General features: G+C 45.5%; 1 protein-coding gene across 1 annotated transcript; it reads right to left on the reverse strand.

Annotated features, from left to right (window-relative positions):
- Positions 1 to 19350: 19350 nt before the first annotated feature.
- On the reverse strand, positions 19351 to 20436 carry LOC142571405 (eukaryotic translation initiation factor 3 subunit G-like). Its single transcript, XM_075679729.1, has one exon. It carries the CDS (start codon positions 20277 to 20279, stop codon positions 19422 to 19424), a length of 858 nt encoding a protein of 285 aa, XP_075535844.1. The 5' UTR covers positions 20280 to 20436; the 3' UTR covers positions 19351 to 19421.
- Positions 20437 to 20642: the final 206 nt, after the last annotated feature.

The raw sequence follows: 20642 nt of genomic DNA on the forward strand, positions 1-20642 counted from the left end.
ATGTGTGGCATCAGCAACAGATAGCCAGGCACCATCACAAAAAGAAGCAAAATAATGCTGGGGAGTGGTTGTCGAAAGTTGCAGGTTCTGGAGGAGAGAGACAAAAGGACAAGACTGCATCGATCAATTGGACATGACTGAAGGCATGCACGGTATGTCGAGCAAGAAGCGGATAGAAGGAGTATTAAGGAAACGCATGAAGGAGAAGTCTGACAGTGTGTGAAGGCAAGAGCATCACATAAAAAGAAAAATTTGAAGAAAGTAGCAAATGAATAAGGAGATCGGATGCCAAGGAGCAAGCATTTTCTGCTAGAAATGTTATTGCTCTCCTGTTCGCCACATAAGCATTGCGGATTAAACAAAGTCTCACTGTTTCGTGCAATGCGTTTGTCACTGGCTGACCACAAATGAATTGCTGTGTAATGAGCATTAAAAATTTCTTTTCAGCTCCTACTTTGTGATTGATGAGCCGGCTGTGTTTATATAGGTGCGGATCCACCTGCAGAGGGTCATCACTGAATTGCATTTTTTTTACAGGAGCGTGGACGCCTGCATAAATAGTGTTTTTTGACTGACTGCACATGTTACCAGGCTTTTTATCAATCTTTTAAATCACCCACACAGGCGTACGTTATGCTCTTCATTTAGTACAGAGGGTTAAACATCGAAAAAATGATGCAGCTCAAATAGGTTGAACGTGTATGCGTTTTCTATCCGCAGTGACGGACAACATGGCTCGAGCGTTGCATAATACCGTTTGCCTAAAGCCAGCTTCGAAGCCAGCAATGAAGCATGCGCATTGTATTGCGGCAAAGTATACCAAGAGTGAAAGCGGCCACTATGATATACGTGCCCACTTGCCGTCACGTCTCCTGCCGCAGTACAAGCACGGAGACGCCGAACAAGTGTACTGGCAGGCATTCAGAGTATTTCGCATGCGGTTGTAGCGATCTGAGCCCTTGTTTCGTCCACACAGAGCGCCCCGTATATGAGCTAGACATCGTAACAGCCGGGATTATTCAACGATCTACGGCTCAGATTGCATGGCGACGCAAGTACACACATACACATACAGAGTACAAAATTTTTATTCCCACGAATCTCCAAGTGTGTTGTATGCTCAGTTACATTAAGAACTAATGCATCGGCACGGCAGTTAATTCATAAACTGTTTCCGTTCCCGCAATTCCCCTGCAGTGTGTGGTATGCTGACCTTGATCAACGACGCTAATGAACAATGCATCGGCACGACGTAATGCTTTGCCACTAAAGTCATCCGAGAAGACACCTCACTTCCAAACGTATCCCCTTGCGACTACAAAATTTAATATGCTACCGTCGCAACAAAATAGCAACAAACTCACCTCGGACGCGGCTTTTTCGCCTTGCCGGTCACGCATCCTGTCGATTCTCTGCAGCAAGCTCGGCTAGGGACAAACGGAGCAAACGGTTTTCTTCCCCGTAGTACCTAAATGACGAGAAATTTTGAGCACCTGAAGTCCCCACATTTCTCTCTCGCAACCACTGCTCCTCGCGCGTGCGCAGAAAGAGCGGTGAAATCCAATTTCGATGTGCTCGTCTAGAATAGGGGAGTGGGTCCAATGGAGCATAGAATTTTGTAGGAAACTCTATGCAATGGAGGCCCCGACAAGCGGCGCGAGTGAAGCAAAAAACCAATGCCTCCTTGCATTGCAAAAAACATTGAAATTTGCGGCGGCGCTGCAGTCGCCTTCTTCTGACGTTCCGGCCAATCCGGTGCCTCGGCGGCCCGGCGGAACCACGCCTACCGACGGTGGTTACGGCGGCGCCCAGTTGTCGTCTGCTCGACGTGCCGCCGTCTCTTGAACACGCCGTCGTGCTTGTGTTTATTTCGGCATTTTCTCTATAATTGATTTTTGTACTTAGTATGTTAAAAAAAGAGAGAATACAATAAAATTACTGCTTTGCCATGACTGGAGGTTCGTCGCTTCTGTCAACCAATGCCGTCTGCACGATGTACACGCGCGCAGACGGTACAGACGGCCCGCGCGCAAGTCTATGGTTTGTCTGGTAACTCGGCAGAGTGTTTGAAATAGGAGAGGATGACCACACCTAGTGCATCCCGGCGAGAGAACTACTGTTGCGTTGCGGGTTGTGAATCCGCATACAGTAAGTTGAAAGGTGAGGCCAAGCTCTCGCTCTTCAGCGTCCCGAAAGATGAAGAAAGGCGCCGAGTGTGGGAGCGCAATCTTCACCGCACCGATCAGCCCTTGGAAGCTACCGACGCAATTTGTGAGCGGCACTTTGAGGCAGAGTACATACTGAGACATTATGTGCATATCATTGACGGCCAAGAAGTATCTGTGCAGCGTGGAAAGCCTGCACTGCGGTCTGATGCCGTACCCACAATCTTGCCGTCTCTTTCAGAGTGTCACAACGAGCAGCCCCCACACAAACAGGCCACGCGAAAGAGACCGGCCTCACAAACAATAGATGAAGGCCTACCACCAAAGAGAACGCCCCAGCCAAGAGCTGAACCGTCACTACGGTCACGTACATTGGATACGTCATATGAAAATGGAAAGCTGCGCGAGCTCGAAGACAAGGCATTTGAGCTCGGGGATGTCCTCCCGCCAACCGAGCACTGGGCAATCCACAAGTTTTGTAATTACGATGGAATTGCTTATGTTTTGGCCTCCCTCAGCCGTGATACTGAAGTGGTCAGCATTGAAAAGACCGTGCTCATGAATTACGGGCCTGATCCAAGTGTGGTCATTTGTCGGACATATGTTCGGAAGAAACAAGTGTCCGAAACAATATGCGACAATGTTGATGATGCAAAGAAGGTCCTGTACGCCGCAGACTCCCTCCATCCTTGTAGAGGTGCAGGGAAACCGAACGATTTCACAAAGGTAGCCCTTACGAAGACACTCTAGCAGCAAATCTCCCATTCAGATGACCTTGTCTTCAGTACCAAGTGCACAGGAGCAGTAAATCAAGAAGGTGAATATATACAAAAGTTGTTTGAGGTGTTGCTTGCACGTACATCTTGAAATTAGCTAATCGTCGCCAAGATCTAGCCAAAAAACGAATTCGTATGACCCTCAATGCGACTATTCACGAACAGTACATGGCTATGTTCGGGACAGTTGCGCGTGTAAGAGGACGAACACAGGGAAGGAACGAGGTAGATGGAAAGGGCGCAGTTATCAACTGGTGTTATTGGTTTCGAAGTGGTATATATATATATATATATATATATATATATATATATATATATATATATATATATATATATATATATATATATATATGTGTGTGTGTGTGTGTGTGTGTGTGTGTGTGTGTGTGTGTGTGTGTGTGTGTGTGTGTGTGTGTGTGTTCATATCCTGTGTTCGTCCTTTCATACACGCAGCTCTTCCTAACACAGCCATGCACCAACTCTCTCAGAAAAAACTTTTTCCAAAGAACATGGCTTGCCTCTAGACAGTGAGTATGAGTACATATGAGCATGTGTACCAGTGAGCATGAGTACCTATATACGCGCCCATGCACCCATGTTAAGCGATTCTAAATGTCTTTCTTTAACTTCCAGGTTCTGCGTGCATGTCATGCAAGTACCTGAGAAAGGTCATACTGACGAGAAGAAGCTATGTAAAACGCAACGAACAAAGAAACAAAGCCTCCACAAAAGTGCGGTCCCTAAGTCAGAAAAACAAACGAATGGCGGCAAGGCTACTTGATATTGCAGGTCGTCTCAAAGAAATGAGGGCTAAGAATGCGAGTGTGGCGGAGGAACTACTGGAGGAAAGAATTTCATCGTTACCGAAAAAGCAGCAGCCCAGTGTTCGCGCATGCTTCCAAGCTTCAAAAAGAGCCAGTCGGAAGGGCATGTGCTACAATCAGGAATGGGTACTTGAATGTATCCTGATTAAACTGAAAAGCCCTCGACTTTATCAGCACATCAGAAAGAACGAGATCCTCGTAATGCCCAGCAAGACTACTCTGAAAAGGTACATGAAGTCATATCGGTCGACATTCGGTTTTAATGTCAAAGCATTGGACATCCTAAAGAAAAAAGCCAGCAGCATGACAGACCTCGAGAAACATGGTGGATTGTTGGTAGACGAAATGAAGTTATCAGAGCACTTCAGTGTGATGGCCTCTGGACAAATTCAAGGTTTTGTTAACCTCGGAGAATTCGCAAGGCCCGAGGACCGGTACCAGCAGTGTGACCACGGGATGATCATTATGTTTGTTCCATTCGCAGGAAAATGGAGCCAGATTGTTGGCGTTTTTGCTACCAAGGGAAATGTTAAAGGAGATATGCTGCTGAAAATTCTGCTTGAAGCAGTGATCCTAGTTGAACAGGCAGACTTGTTCGTTGATCACATCACGTGTGACGGGGCCTCTTGGAACCGGAAGATGTGGAGACTAGCTGGAGTTTCCGCGTCTTCTAAAGAAATAAAATGTGCTATACAGCACCCTGTCAACGAAAAGAGGAAACTGCACTTCATCTCCGATTTTCCCCATCTGCTTAAATGCCTGCGAAACGGGTTACTCAAGAATGGCTTTACAACACCAAAGGGAATGGTACGTTCGTGACTCCCGTTTCACACAGACGAAAGAAAAGGTTGTACTCATGAAATAATTGCATTGTTCGTATTTTATATTTCTAGGTATCCGTGCGGCCAGTTCGGGAAGCATATCTACGGGACTGCAGCATACGGACACTTAAAGTAATGCCCAAGTTGACTGAGACACACCTGGATCCAAACTCGTTTGAGAAGATGCGAGTTACGTACGCCTTCCAACTTTTCGGATCGCATATCCTGAGGGGCCTGGCCTTTTACAAGGAAGAAATTGAGAAAAGATGCGGCAGAATTGAAGCAACGCAAGAGTTTTTCGCGTGAGTGACCATTCATACTTCATTTACATAACGCAATTAAAAAAAAACACATGAGCACAGTTCTGACGTGCATTCCTTCAATTTCTTAACCAGGAAGATCAACAGACTGATCACCGTGATGACATCAAGATATCGCCTCGAAGCACTCAGGCCAGCTTCCTCTGATGCTGCATTTTTGACTGAATTTCTGGACTACCTCGACAAGTACGTGGGAAGCATGTGATCCCAACAAGCGGCACTTTCTAAGTGAATCCACTGCAACAGGTTTAAGGGTCACGATAGCCAGTACCCTTTCATTGTTGAAGTACCTCACACAGAGCCTTGGGTTCAAATATTTAATGACTTCACGGCTTAGCACCGATCCAGTAGAGCACTTGTTCGGCATCGTTCGCCAGTCAAGTGGCTGCAACGTCCACCCTTCTCCAGATGAGTTCCTAATCACGGTCAATTGTCTGTCCTTCTATAACTTGGCCCGCAGTGTCGATAGTTGCAATGCAAATCCTGACATATTAAGCGCTCTTGTGACCGTCCATGACAAACAAGGTTCTGATTCAATGACCAAGAGGATCGACGCACTTCTTTCCCAGGGTAAGCTAGATGAGGTTGAAAGCTCGATTGCCGCAATGCCAGCTGAACCTGTGGAGCACGCTGGTGTGATTGTGGAGAAAAGCGACTTGAGGCTAATTTATTACACTGCAGGGTATGTGGCGAGGAAGTGTGTCTTAAAGCTAGCATGCTCGGAATGCAAAGATGTACTTCTCTTTGAGAAATCTGTCGCCACAGCTGAGCGGCTACCCTCACAATTTACAGAAGAGTGCGACTGGGGTGGACTTCTATACCCCTCTCGGGAGCTCTACAAGTTCATTGCCGCCCTTGAAAACTTGTTTACTAATGTTTCAGCCTTTCAGAGCTGCACACAGAGAGCATCTCCGATATCCTCTCTCTGGTAAAAACAAGTTTTCTGAACTCGAATGCTGTCGGCTGTCCAGACCACAAAGAAGAAGTAAGCATTAAGCTTGTTTCTTTCTACGTGCTCACTCGCCTTCACTTTTTAGTTAAGGGAATCAACAGTGAAAACACATCAAGGAGAGAGAGGGCGAAGCACCTAAAGCTAAGCAGGATTAAATAGAGGCTCATGCTTCCGCACATGCGCCTATGCGTTCTGTTAGATTTGTTTAGTCTGGTTCCAGTGCGTCAGTGTATAAAGCATCTGTAAGTACAGTGTCTCGCGAAGACGTGGCCACTCGACAAATGATTTTCCTCATGAGGAATATGCTCGTCTGTTCATGTTCTTTCTTTCAGATTTTATTGTTTCACGATAGACGGATCGTATATAGATCAATCTACTCTCGCCTTATAGTTTGTTTTATGCCCGGCACATTTTTAAAGGACGATTTCGAAGCTATCTGAAGGCTTTAAATTTTCAAAGAGTTTAATATTGTTTTTAGTGCATCCTTGTAAATAGCAGAACTTGTAAATAAAGTATCATACCTCGTCTTAGATTTCAGCGCTTTTGTCATTGTCTCTTTCTGCTGAATCTGTGAGAACGTTTTCGTGTTTCCAGGAAATGGTCGAATTGCATGGCTTATTATAGAACCTCTTATACCAAAATCATGTCAATAATTATAATAGTGATAACTGCATATTTTGATATAATAATTGTATATATAATTAACCGTATTAGCTGGCGAAAAAATCATGCTCACCGCGTGGCACGATTGCTGGCGAGAATGAGCGCGTTGCAGGACGCGTAATAAGAAGAGAAAAAAAAATGCAAAAAGAAAAACAGACTTACTCTACAAGATCAGAAATAAAAAAGGAATAGCAAACTTACTCGACCTTGCATAAAAACAGCCCAGCTTTCATCAGAGCGGCTACTTTCAAGCTGTTGCATTAGTAATATCAGTTGCCTGCATTTAAACCAGATAGTTTAATTGAAACATCGCCCGTATGATTGACCCTTTGAAACGTGGCCTTCTCGAACACGCCTTGAAGCCCTTGATTATGCAATATTTAGCTAAGGCCGCACGTCACCGAGACACATCTAATTTCATATGCGTACCCGCCATAATGTTCCCCTATTTTTACCGCATTTGATATTTCAATCTAGTATAAACAATGTGTTTTGCATTATTTACCGAGGGGACCTCGAAAAGCAAGTGCGTCTCGGGCGCAGGTGGCATAGAAATACGGAAAAAATGGCTATTGCGTAAATATTTTCCAAACACACAGTCAACCTACAGACGCAAAAAAAAAAAAAAGAAGTGCTGCACGTAACGAATAATGTACGTGACCCACATTCTCCCTAAATGTCAAATTGGTGCCGTTATTAGGGAATCGGGGAAATCTTGTTAGCTTACAATATATCGGCCTGAAGAAGGAAGAAAACAAAGGTTTACCAATTTTTATTTCACCCCTAATTATGCCACACAGTTCATTTTAATTCCTGTACCTCATCCACTGCACATGATCCCCGTTCCTTCGGAATATGAGCTCTGCATTTCGTTATCTCTTGACACAGTGAAACACGCACATAAGGTTTAAAGAGGAAAGCAGACTGAAAACGCGATCCATCTGACTTCGTGGCTCCGGCTAATCCAGGCACGGTCATCCTCGAACGCAACTGGCGCTCGACCGCGGCCGTGCCTGGCCGTGCTTTTTTTTGGGGGGGGAGGGGGGGGGCACACTCTCCGACCCAACGTTACTCCGACCGGCGCCGCCTCGGCCTCCGCCGCGCCGGGGGCGTGGCCTCCAGAAGAAGGCGTTGGTGGCGCCCTCTGGATTTTCAATAAAAAATGCCTCAGCGCAGAGCCCTCGTTGGACCGCGTGCGTCTAATTGTCGTACAAAAATCCCTCACGTGACCTGATCCTAGATGCCTAGGGACAGCATTGTTTAGGGATTTTTGAGAAGGCGCGATGCTGGCGCCGAGCGACGCCGTGGCGTGTTCGTCCTCGGCCTGATCGTTCTCTGGACCGCGCGTTGTTCAACGTTGCTCATGTGATTGTAGTGCGTTGCTTGTGTGTTGGTTGTAGGTTCTGTGTTACTTGGCGGAAAGACGTGAGTAGTGGTGGTGCGGCAGTGCGGCTTTGGCCTCGGTGAACTCTGGCAGTACTGGCAGTAAAGAATCTGCGTTGTGTGACCCGTGCTTTCTAGAGAACCCGGCGGTGGTGACGATTGAAATATCGAAGTGGCCTAGCGCCTCGGCAGCGAAGTTCAGCGAACCACGATGCGGCGTCGCCGTGTCCGACTTTGCTTAACGGACATCGAGGAATGTGCTGCTCGCTGCAAGTCATGTAAATGCAACTGCGTCGACAGCTCACTGTTCAGCGCTGAATGTGTGGGTAACACTGAACTTAGTGTCACACATTACTTCCCCCCTCTCCTTTGGCTTCTGGATTGGATTGGCGCGGCTCACTACGTGCTTACGCGCGCTTTTCTGAGCGCAGATTGATGTGCGCCTGATTTTTGCACTAGGCTTTTATACAGTCGCTTTTTCGAGCGCAGATTGGTGTGCGTCTGGTTTGTGCACTGCGCTTTTATACGATCGCTTGTCGCTGTTTTCCTTTTCTCTGGCTTGATTCGGTGCGGCTTGGTGCAGGCGCGCATACTTGGTGTGCGCCTGCTTTTTTTTTTGCGCTGGTCTTCGAACACATCGCTCGCTGCTAACGCTTATATATAAGGAAGTGCTGCGCCGCGGGCGTACCGTGTATGTAAGCGCGCCAGAAAACTGCGCCTTGTTTTCAATTACTTTGTCATGTACCTTACCACTGGGTAGCACCGAGCGGTCGCTTCTAACAAACGCAGAAATGAGTCTTTGCAGCGCGTGTGGCCATTAATTGACTCCCACCACAGCCATGTGAGGTACGACTCCAGCAGCGGTGCCGTTACCCTGCAGCCGGCGGAGAGGAGGTGGCGCTTCAGTTTATTAACTTGCTAGTTTTTGCGTGTGAACGCCCGTGATAGCTCTTGAGGTCGTGCGGGACGAGCTGCTGGCGTGACACCCACTCGGTGGCCCCGAAGGATTGTGCAAATTGATGTGCCTCCTTCGCGGCAAGCGAAAACACAATCGAGGCCGCCTGATGAAGGGCGACAAGGTTCCGCCGAGCCGGCAGAATCACGGCGGCATTGCAGACCTTGGACCATGGGTATTCGGCATGACCTGCGTAACCACCGGGCAGTTCCGACTATTCAAGGTCGACAGACGAGACGCGGCGACGCTAGGCCCCATTATTGCAGCCAACGTTGAACCGGGGGCCACCATCCACAGTGATGAATGGGCCGCATACAACGGCATCCCGAACTTAGCGGATGCTAACGGAGTGAGCCTCAATCTGCAATGGGAAACTAAACCAGACAGCATGAAATTGGGCATGAAGTGGACCCGATCACGGGCGTTCACACGCAAAAAATGGAAAATTATTGGCATGCAGAAAGTGAAGCGCCACCTCCTCTCCGCCTGGAGTCGCACCTCACATGGCTGTGTTGGGTAGTCAATTAATGGCCACGCGCGCTGCAAAGACTCATTTCTGCGTTTGTTAGAAGCGATCGCTCGGCGCTACCCAGTGTGAAGGTACATGAGAAAGTAATGAAAAACAAAGCGCAGTGTTCTGACCCTTTGCTTTTGTATGAATGTTTCCCGGCATTGCTGCGCGCTTACGTACACGGTACGCCAGCGGCGCAGCGTTTTCTTATATATAAGCGCGAGCAGCGAGCGATGTGTTCAAAGACCAGCGCGAGAAAGCAGGCGCACACCAAATATGCGCGCCTGCACCTAGCCGCACCGAATCAAGCCAGAGAAAAGGAAAGCAGCGACAAGCGATCGTATAAAAGCGCAGTGCACAAACCAGACGCACACCAATCTGCGCTCGAAAAAGCGACTGTATAAAAGCCTAGTGCAGAAACCAGGCGCACATCAATCTGCGCTCAGAAAAGCGCGCGTAAGCACGTAGCGAGCCGCGCCAATCCAATCCAGAAGCCAAAGGAGAGGGGGGAAGTAATGTGTGACACTAAGTTCAGTGTTACCAATGTGTGTTTGGTGTGCTGTGCTTGAAACAAGTGGTGCAGCCGTGCAGTGGGGGTGGCTGAGGAGCAGAGTGGCTTAAGGGCTCCGTTTGCGCGTTCACAGACATGTGCTTCCGTCTTGGTCTCATTAGCGGCTGTCGCGGGACTGTGGTGTGCTAGCTCCTTGCCTTGTATAAGGTTTACGACGCTAACACACAGCATGTTCACGTTTTTCCGCACTATATGTCATTTGCATGACGGCCGAGTTGAAAACGAGACATATGTCTGTGTTATTTGCATTTGTGTGTTGTAAATTACTTTCTATTGTGGAAGTTCTGGGAGTCTTATTACACAAGGAGTGCGAACGTAAACATGAACACGTGTGTCTGAAATTTTGAATTAACCATAATACCCTTTACGACTGATAAGTGGGCTACACGGCCTGTGTGAATCAGCTACCGTATGTTGCGACGCTCTTTCGTGTGGTAGAATGATGCATGGTGCGCGTTTATTTCTGTACTGTTGTAAAAACCATTTATCTATTCACTCAATACAAATGTACGGCTTCTTCGCCGCAGTACATTTTAGTTACGCGGTGAAGCATACTAAAAGTGGGAGGGGGCCGCTATCAGCCAGCATAGTATGTCCACTTAGGCGACCTGAGAGGCGGATGGTTCGCGAGTGTATGATTAAAGAACTCTTGCCCCTTTTCACTTTTAGTATGCTTCACCGCAGTACATTGCTTAGGCTTCACCGCGAAATATTAGTGTATTGAGAGAAAGAATCCTAAAAAGCCTAATTATGCAAAGTTTCTTTTGTAGCTTGCTACACCGCAATACAGGGGTGTAAATAAGCATCGTGCAGTAAAGCATACTAAGAGTGGAAAGGGCACATAGGTTTGCTCATTATCTTCAATTGTGATATAATTTGCAAGTGCATCTGTGCTCGTGGTAAGCTTCATTGACAATTCTTTGTACATTACAAATTCATATTGCAGGGAAGCTTACTAAAGCACATTCGCCATTATGGTACGTGTTATTCACCTTCAATGCAGGAGCACAATGCGGATTCTTGCCCCTACTTTTGGCTGGACTGCACATGCTCTTTGAGAATTGATTCATTGTTCATAAGTGCACTGGTACTTTACTCTAAACTGGAGTGCTCAAGTTAATATGGAAGCACAATTTTTATTAAAGGGACAAGATGTCGCCGAGATGGTTGCAGCACAGCTTTCTTTTTTTCTTCCTGGCACCTTTTCTACTTGAAGCTTCCATTGCAGTGTTTCAAACCTCTTTGAACCAGCACATAGTGTATATAAAAATTGGGCACTGATTGGGAACATCACCTAGGTTCATGCCTATCTATAGTAAAAAGATGTAGCACGACCAGACAAAATAAAAGAAGTGGGTGGGCTGTAGCAATACTAAGTGTTAAATGGTGCTTTATCCTTTCCCTTGAGTTTTCTGTTTTTGTGCTTTTTATGGATCCTCCACAGTAACCATGCGAGTGGAGAACTTGAGCTTGTTGGTTTCAAGTCTCGTGGTTGTTACTAACAGAACAGTGTGATAAACGAACAAGGGCTTGGAGGCATCAGTTCACCTTGCTTGCCTCATGGTGCTGCTTCATAAGCACGGTGTGCATCCAGGCCAACTAGGACGGGAGGTTTGTTGCAATTGCTTCTGAACTTTATTGCCACCAAACCAACAGTGCTCTCAATGAGAGCTTTTGGACAGTAGAATGCTTGCACCCAGCAAAGTCTTAAGAAGGAAGCATTCAAGATGTGCAAAATGGGCTTTTGAAGCTGGCAGCATTACTGAAGGGGCTTTGCCTATCTGCCCTCTTTATGGATACACAAAGATGATTTCCTCATTAGGAGGGATTGTTTCAGAGGTCGTTACATGGCAACAGTGTTGGGTGTTTAGTAGCTTGTCTTTGCCCACTGTTAATAACCTGTTCCTTCTCCAGTGCCCCTGTGAAGTGCCTGCTTTTTGGACACAGTGTGCTTTCCATGCATGCATGCATTTTTGGCTTGTAAGGACGTCTATTACCCCTTGCCTCAAGCTGGTCCTTGCTGATGTCACCCAAGAAGGCATTGGGGAGTATAGCAATGTACACTTACAAAACACTGTTGATACCAGTGAAACCAAATTAATGGAGCTGCTGTTCTTTTTTGTCCACTCCATCCTTGTTAGTTACAATGAGCAATGTCCGAACAGAAGGCATATGTAGTTGGTTGTGCATAGCCTGCGCACTAAGACTTGTTGGCATGTTATGACCTTAGCACAGTGTTTATATGTAAAAACCTTCTGATGTGTTGATGACTTCCTTCTCTTTATCATACTTTGCCTGATGGAGCCAGCAAGTGGGTCAACCAGATGTTCAACAGGCTTCCCACTAGTTTTCCCAGAGTCTCCTTTACCAGGGTGCTGCTCATAGATATGTTTTCTTGACCTTGCACTGCACTTCAACCATGGCCACACCTGCTAAACCTATAGCATGCAATCAAAAAAGTGCTATACATCATGTTGCTCCAAACTCGTGACATGTGCTACAAGGCCTTGAGGAACACCCTCATTTATTTACGCCCTCATCATACTGTACGAAGCTTCGCATGATAAGTGCGAGAATTAGCATCTGCTGGTTTTTCAGTGTTATTCCTGTCCAGCTTGCTGAAAGCTATCCTGAGTGTTTCAAAAGCAAACGACCGCTGCTGGACAAGAAGTGCTTAAAACAAGGGTCGCTATAACGACGTGTCACACGAGATGAAGGCCACTGAGTGTACAGGTGGTTTACTTCATATCCAACAAGCTTGGTTCTTCCTTTGCTAGTGAGTAAACTCAACTTGCCCCGAATACATGGCCTGTGACAAACTATGTGCCAGATGCTGTGTCCCCTGCAAAGCTGAAGATGTGTAAGAGATCCTGACACCCTGCAGCGGCTTCTACACTGGGCAAACAGGCTACTATAAAAACGACTGCCTTTACTAATATGCTAATAACATGAAAATGGGCAGAAATTTGGCTATTCATTGGACCCAACTGCAGGTGCAAGCCACTCTTCCACCAGATGTGTGTTGTTCACAGAAACTGGAGCTATGCAAATGCAGGTAAAAACAATGATGTTTGAAAGTAGTAGAGTTGAACTATATTCTGCACAAGCACTGCTACCTACAGCGCTGGTACCTTATAGCCACAATTCATGGCTGCACCACCATGCAACGGCACTATTCTTGAATTATTAACTTCTATTATATTTATGGTGGCCATATATTGCTATTACATATCATCCGCATTGTGTGCAATATGGTTAAATGTCAATTATGATAGCCATTCCTAATGTGAAATGCAACAAAAGAGCAAATATAGGCAAGAAATTGCAATTCAAAGAGACAAAAGACAACCAGTGCACAGGATAAGTGAGACTTCCTTTTATTGAAAAAGAAATGTCACATGTATCATGCCACTAGCAGTGGGTAGCAATCTTTCAAGCTTGGGTGACAGAGGCAAAACTTAGCAGAATGCTACAATCGCGCTGTGAAATGGCCTTGGACACAAAGAACCGACATCGTATTGTACAGAATGAAAGGGCAAGACTCCATCCAAGCACCACATACTTGACATGGTGTAAAAAATGTTGACATGCCCTACCCATAATGAAAAAGCAACAAACACAGAAAACGCGCCTTAAAATGCAATGTGCAGAGTCTGAAACCAAGAAGCGTTTTGCTGTCTCAATTATTAAAATTGTCAAACTGTCTTGTCACTTAATGAACCTGCACAGCTGAAAAGGAAGGAAGGAAAGCCCAATAGCAGGGCTGCAGAAAATGTCACCGAGCAAGTATACTTTGCTTACCAACGATACCTGTGGTTTAGTTGTGGTCTGTGTATAAACTAATTGTGTATAAACTTTTCTTGTTTAGAATGGTTTAGCGGATAGGAAAAAAATGACCATAAGAGCACCAGGTGTATGCATAGTCTACGCACAAAAAGTCACTGCTTTCTTACTTTTTTTTCTCTCTACTACAATTCATGAGTTTTAAGTGCCGTAATAGCACTGCTAACATTTTACTGCAAAACACAAAATTGGGCAACTTGTAGCATAAAGAACATTGCAGTTTCACTCATAATGGGAAACAATGATGCAGTAGCTGGTGAAATATGCGCAGGAGGCTTACTTCATGCAGTGTTTGTTGAAGTGAACACTTGCCAATGCAAGTCGGTAATCTCCTTAAAAAAGTAAAATAAGTAAGAGTCGTATTTATTTGTGGGAGTTGTGCCTCACAGTGTTAACGTGGAAAGACTGCTTTTCTTCCTCCTCTTTCATATCTGGACTTAGCCACTGATCTACACCAAAACAACCCTTTAGCTTCTTACTGCTGAATTCGTTTTGGTTTTCTCAAATCTATATTTGGGCTAGCCATTGCTAGGTCTTGTGCTTTGCTTGAGGAAAACAAGACACCCACAGCTCCATCCAGTAAATCTGAGAAGCCAAGTACTAGAAGATGATTAATGAAGCAGGTGCACCGAATCATTGTCATCACATGTAAGAAGAAAATTTAACATAGAACTGCCTTCACAAGTGGGAAGGTGATGTGTAAGAACTTGAAGGTGTGGATGCCAGCTCTATATACAGTACGCAGACATTGAGCAGGTGTTAGCCAATCATGGCACCTGTTGGCTAGATCCCGCTCTCCGGGATCAGTATTCACCGCGACTGAACCTTCAGCAGAGTGGCTGAAATGTAGAATTGTGGACTGCTACTCTTTTGATCATATGTTTGAATCCTCGCAGCACAATGAGAACTTTATTTGCAATATTCTAGCAAGAAATTTGGGAATTCCAGTGACAACACCAGTAGACATCAGAACAACCAGGGTAGTTAGCCCATAGCAGCTATTGCTGTAAAAAAAAGCAGTCTGGCATAAGCACAAGAATTGAGATGGGCATACTACATGCCTTTGTTCTGGTAGTAGTCCACTACTTTGGTGCTACAGTTAATGATCTCCACTGTCACTGGACATAAGAAGAGTTCTTTAATTATACACTCGCGCACCCGCCGGCTCTCAGATCGCCTAAGTGGACATACTATGCTGGCTGATAGCGGCCCCCTGCCACTTTTAGTATGCTTCACCGCGTAACTAAAATGTACTGCGGCGAATAAGCTGTACATTTGTATTGAGTGAATAAACAAATGGTTTTTACAACAGTACAGAAATAAACGCGCACCATGCATCATTCTACCACACGAAAGAGCGTCGCAACATACGGTAGCTGATTCACACAGGCCGTGTAGGCCAGTTATCAGTCGTAAAAGGTATTATGGGTGACTCAAAATTTCAGACACACATGTGTTTATGTTTACGTTCGCACTCCTTGCGTAATAAGACTCCCAGAACTTCCACAATAGAAAGTAATTTACAACACACAAACACTACATGTCTCGTTTTCAACTCGGCCGTCATGCAAATGACATATAGCGCGGAAAAACGTGAACATGCTGTGTGTTAGCGTCGTAAACTTGATACTAGGCAAGGAGCTAGCACACCGCAGTCCCGCGACAGCTGCTAATGAGACCAAGACGGAAGCACATGTCTGTGAACGCGCAAACGGAGCCCTTAAGCCACTCTGCTCCTCAGCCACCCCCACTGCACGGCTGCACCACTCGTTTCAAGCACAGCACACCAAACACATTCAGCGCTGAACAGTGGGCTGTCGACGCAGTTGCATTTACATGACTTGCAGCGAGCAGCACATTCCTCGATCTCCGTTAAGCAAAGTCGGACACGGCGACGCCACATCGTGGTTCGCTGAACTTCGCTGCCGAGGCGCTAGGCCACTTCGATATTTCAATCGTCACCACCGCCGGGTTCTCTAGAAAGCACGGGTCACACAACGCAGATTCTGTAGTTCCAGAGCTCACCGAGGCCAAAGCCGCACTGCCGCACCGCCACATCTCACGGCTTTCCGCCAAGTAACACAGAACCTACAACCAACCACACAAGCAACGCACGCACGATCACATGAGCAATGTTGAACAATGCGCGGTCCAAAGAACGATCACGCCGAGGACGAACACGACACGGCGTCGCTCGGCGCCAGCATCGCGCCTTCTCAAAAATCCCTAAATGATGCTGTCCCTAGGCACCTAGGATCAGATCACGTGAGGGATTTTTGTACGACAAATAGACGCACGCCGTTGGACCCACTCTCTTAAACACTCTAACCATGCTTCCATCTCAAAGTCATACAAAGTTTATGTAGCGTATTGTACATTATATACCATAGTGCAGAAATAAAATTAGATTTTACCGATAATACTTGAGTATAGTTTTATTTACTGCGCCACAAACAAACGCCACTAGTCTAAAGACGTTAGTCAATCCGAAGCCTATACTTCCCATCATTCCCATGTAGGTTGAGGCAACGCTCATGAGAACCCCCGTAGACACTAGCGCCACATTTCCCTCTAGGGTATTTACTTAGAAACTCTATGAAGCATAATAACGCATAATAGTGGACAAATAAACATACGTTAACAATAAGCTGATAGCGCGTGGAGGGAAGAGACCCACCACTACAGCCTGAAGTAGGGTAACGTTAGCGTCACATGCGGCCGATGCCGGAACCGTTTCTGTGACAAATCCCGCCGTTATCGGCAAGGGACGTAGTCGTCCTCACAAACGCCTCACTCATTGGATTGAGTCGTTATGTGACTGTGCTGTAGGTTGAAAACGTAAGCAAATTGATACATTTTTATTGGGAGGCAGAAATTTTCGCAGGAGCGCATATGACCATCGATGTTTCCAGAGCACTGAGTAAAAAATAAAAATACCTAGTAAACTTGACAACGAACGTCTACAGTAGAAACGTACAACATCAAGAACTAGCGCTCTATCATATAGAATAAAGAATCAACTGTATTGGTTGTGTGGCTATATCGCTTTCAAAGATAATTTCCCAGTTACGTGACGTAGTTTAGTACAGTAGTACGTCCAGCGCGACGCCAGTGTGGCAACGTGTTACAGTGAGAAACTCTATGGTGGCGACGCCTCATTGTAACGACGCATGTAACGAGGTTTTCTGTGGCTTGCCGACGCTCCGTCTTATCCGCAGAATGCGCGCCGACGTTATTTGCAATCATGGAGGCATGTTTGCAATGGTGTTTTCACGCTTCTCACTGACCATGAATATATATGGAACGCTATCCATGAAGGGTCGACTTTGAGCATTGCCTCGAGTGACAAATGCATAGCCCTTTGCGATGTAACATACTGGTATGCACGCAATGCACATGAAACTGATGAATTCGATGTGTGCATAAACAAAGGCCGATGCCTGCAATAGCACAAAGTTGTAAGCAATTTGTAGCGAAATCTCGCAAGCATGCAAGCATGGCTACAAATATCCTTTTCAGGTGCCAATTTGGTTTATTGTAAGTTTAGTCTCCCCAGTTTTGCATCTTCAGGATCAGGAAACGTGTACTGCTGCAGAGGATTAAGAATTTTCAATTACTCAAGAAGTTTTGTCATGTTTACAGAATGTGGACTCCATGCAAGAAGTTCCTACAGTAATGCCAAATATGAGAACAAGCTATTTCATGCCTAGCATACTTGGAAAGCATCCACCCAGTCGCTCGAAATTCATGCTGGATGTAAAACATTATGAAAAATAATGAAAGAAGTGAACTGCTACATGATGCCGTACTGATATACCAAGATAAAAACACCCAGACGTCTAAGCTTCCTGTATTAATACACCTTACACATTAAAATTTTTGGCACAGGTTAAATCACAAGTACTTCGATATTTTTGCAGATACATTTTGAATAAAGGTATTTTCACTTCTGTGAAATATAAATGGCATGAAACTAAAAGGGAACCAATACTCAAAAAGAAGAAAAGAACACCAAAGTATTGGGATCAAGAGAAAGATTAAGAGGAAGCTTTAGCTCGGGCCCAAATCCGACGCGGCCTATTCAAATACATGTAAAACGCAAAAACGTTTTTATGAAATAGCCCCTGGACCGATTTTAATGAAATTTGTTGCATTTGAAAGAGAAAGTTAAATTCTAGTGACTGTTGGAAGCGGAATTTCTAATTAAGGTTTGAATTTTCTTAAAACGATTTTCAAATATTTCACCAGTTGAAAAAAATAGAAGCACGGAGTTTACAAATTCATAGCTCTGCATCAAGAACTGATATCGCGGTTCTGTAAACGGAATCAATTAGATCATTCAAAGCGGACAAATTCAGTATGTCAATTCACAGAATTGTATTACCATTTTTAGTTGAGTTACAGAGTTGTAAACTTGATAGTTTCGTTTTTTGAAAATTTTCTATTTTTGCCAATTTCTAATAAAAAAATTGACGACCTAACTCAAAAATTCTAAACAAACAGTCACTAGATTTTGTTTTTCTTTTAAATGCAACAAACCTCGTCAAATTTGATGCAGTGGTTGCCGAGAAAAATAAATTCTCCTTTTACATGTATTTAGATAGGAGCACTCGAGCTAAAGCTTCCTCTTAAAGACATTAACCAGATGTCTCCAGCAACACTGCCCTTGTTCAGAAGAAACAAACACTGCTTTGTAGTACAAAACGAGGTGTAACATAGAAAGGGGCACAATTATTCTAGAACATTTGTAGTTTGAAATTTACACACATGGAAACAAATGGTCAAAAGGAAATCTTAACTGGAAACTATGAAAAGGTTGCACATTCATAGCTAAGTTTTCTTTGTGGCGATTGTTTGGCTAGGCGTTTATAAACGTTTCACAAGATGTTTCAAGGTAAAGAATCAATGGTGGTGTTCCATATATGGCATGCAAGCATTTCTCCAAATTTTCCAGAGAGGATCGATGCTATAGCAGATGGCAATTGACAAGTATACACTTATTAACCGAATATGTGCTAAAGATATTCACAAGGCAGATGGAGATTTATGAAAGGGAAAGATGGTCCCCATGCACAAACTGGCATGTCAACTTTCTCTTTGCCTTGCTTTTATAATGAGCCCCTCACGCCAGTTAGATAACCATTGGACTAATAGCGTTACAGAATGGGTACCAAGAGAAGGAAAATGCAATCGAGGACGACAGAATACTAGGTGGAGCGATGAAATTAGGAAATTCGCGGGCGCTAGTTGGAATCGGTTGGCGCAGGACATGGAGGGGTAATTGGAGGTCGCAGGGAGAGGCCTTCGTCTTGCAGTGGACATAAAACAGGCTGATGATGATGATGAATGAGCCATTGAATCTTGTTTTCATTACCTATAATCAGGAACCAAAAACTTGTTCCCTTTACCTATGTTCTACATCAATGCCTCATGGTCCATCTGGCTGTGTGCGACTCATATATATGCACGAGGGTATTGGTCAATCTATAACTGGCAGAGTTGAATACGAGCCAAAACTGAATCAGCATAGAATGCTAATGGCCCTCTTAAGCTTGAACACAAGTCAAACAGTCACATGACCTTTTAATTCCTTTAACTAATAGTCCCTGGAGAGTTCATCGTTTACTGCTGGTGTCTTCAAGCAGTTCCAGATGGCTTCGCCCATTCCACGGAGAGGATCAGGTTGTCATAACCAAAGCCGTTGACATTGGCAATGGCTCGGGCAGCGTCTTCGCGATGTGCAAAGTTGATAAATGCGAATCCCTTGGACTGTCCAGTCACCTTGTCCTTAGCCAGATAGATCCTGGCAATCTGCCCGAAGGGCCGGAACAACTCCTGCAAGTCAGAGTCACGCACGTCTTCAGACAGGTTGGTTACTCGGATAGTGGCGGCCTCGTCCCTGGTGCGCGACTGCGCCATCGACTCTCCGCGACGGTTAGCACCCTCTCGCATGCTCGGCGGGATGTATTTGCCGGACTTCACCTTCTCGTCAACCTCGGCGGCTGCAACAGGCTTGGCCTCCTCCTTGAGGTGTTCGGGCAGGGCAACCTTATCCTTAAAGGGGCACTGCGTAGTCCAGTGGTCTTCCTTGCAGATTCGGCATTTGACCATCTTGGTCTTCTGGCTGCGTAACTTGGCCAGCATGTCCTCCTCGGGGCTAGTCTCTTCCTCCTGGGCACTCACAAACTGCATCTGGATTTCTTCGCCCACCACCGTAGTGGCCGCGTTGGGGCCCGGCGGGTCATTCTTCGCAGCACCAAACTTCTTCCAAAGTTTTCTTCGTGCCACAGACTTGGAAACTTGCCTTCTTTCAATTTTGTAGTGCCGCAGCACCTTAACCCTCCTGCCTTCCTCATCTTCGCGGAACTCGGTAGTGACCTTCTCTTCCCCGTCCGAGGCTTCGACTTGCGCAGGTAGGGACGGCAGCGGAACGTCTTCGCCCTGCTCGACCCGGTCAGCCCAACTGGGCTGGTTCGAGTTGTCGGCAACGGGCATTATTACTCACCACATGTGCTTCAACCGAGCTAAAACCGCGAGCATCAAAAGCTCGAGGTGCTGTTGAAAGGCGATAGCAAATACCGTAAAAGACGACGTAGTAGATGTCACATGGCGTGCATATATCTGCCTGCCTGCTCTGAAGAAGATGATGATGATCGACACGATGCTGGCGATGCTGCTGCCGGGGCCATGGACGTAGCCCCAATTTTCATAGAGTTTCATAGTATTTATTTAGAAACTCTATTTTAGTATAAAATTAAATAGAAATCTCTATGCTTAGCACTAAGAAATTAGTTGCCCAAATGGTACATCGCCCTCTCTAATCTAGTCAATGCTCATACAGAATATACACAAGTTATA

Source organism: Dermacentor variabilis, chromosome 2 (assembly GCF_050947875.1).
Source record: "Dermacentor variabilis isolate Ectoservices chromosome 2, ASM5094787v1, whole genome shotgun sequence".
Classification (NCBI taxonomy): domain Eukaryota; kingdom Metazoa; phylum Arthropoda; class Arachnida; order Ixodida; family Ixodidae; genus Dermacentor; species Dermacentor variabilis.

What these genes read in the sequence shown, in the direction of transcription:
- LOC142571405 (XM_075679729.1), bottom strand. Translation starts at nt 20,279, where the DNA reads ATGCCCGTTGCCGACAACTCGAACCAGCCCAGTTGGGCTGACCGGGTC.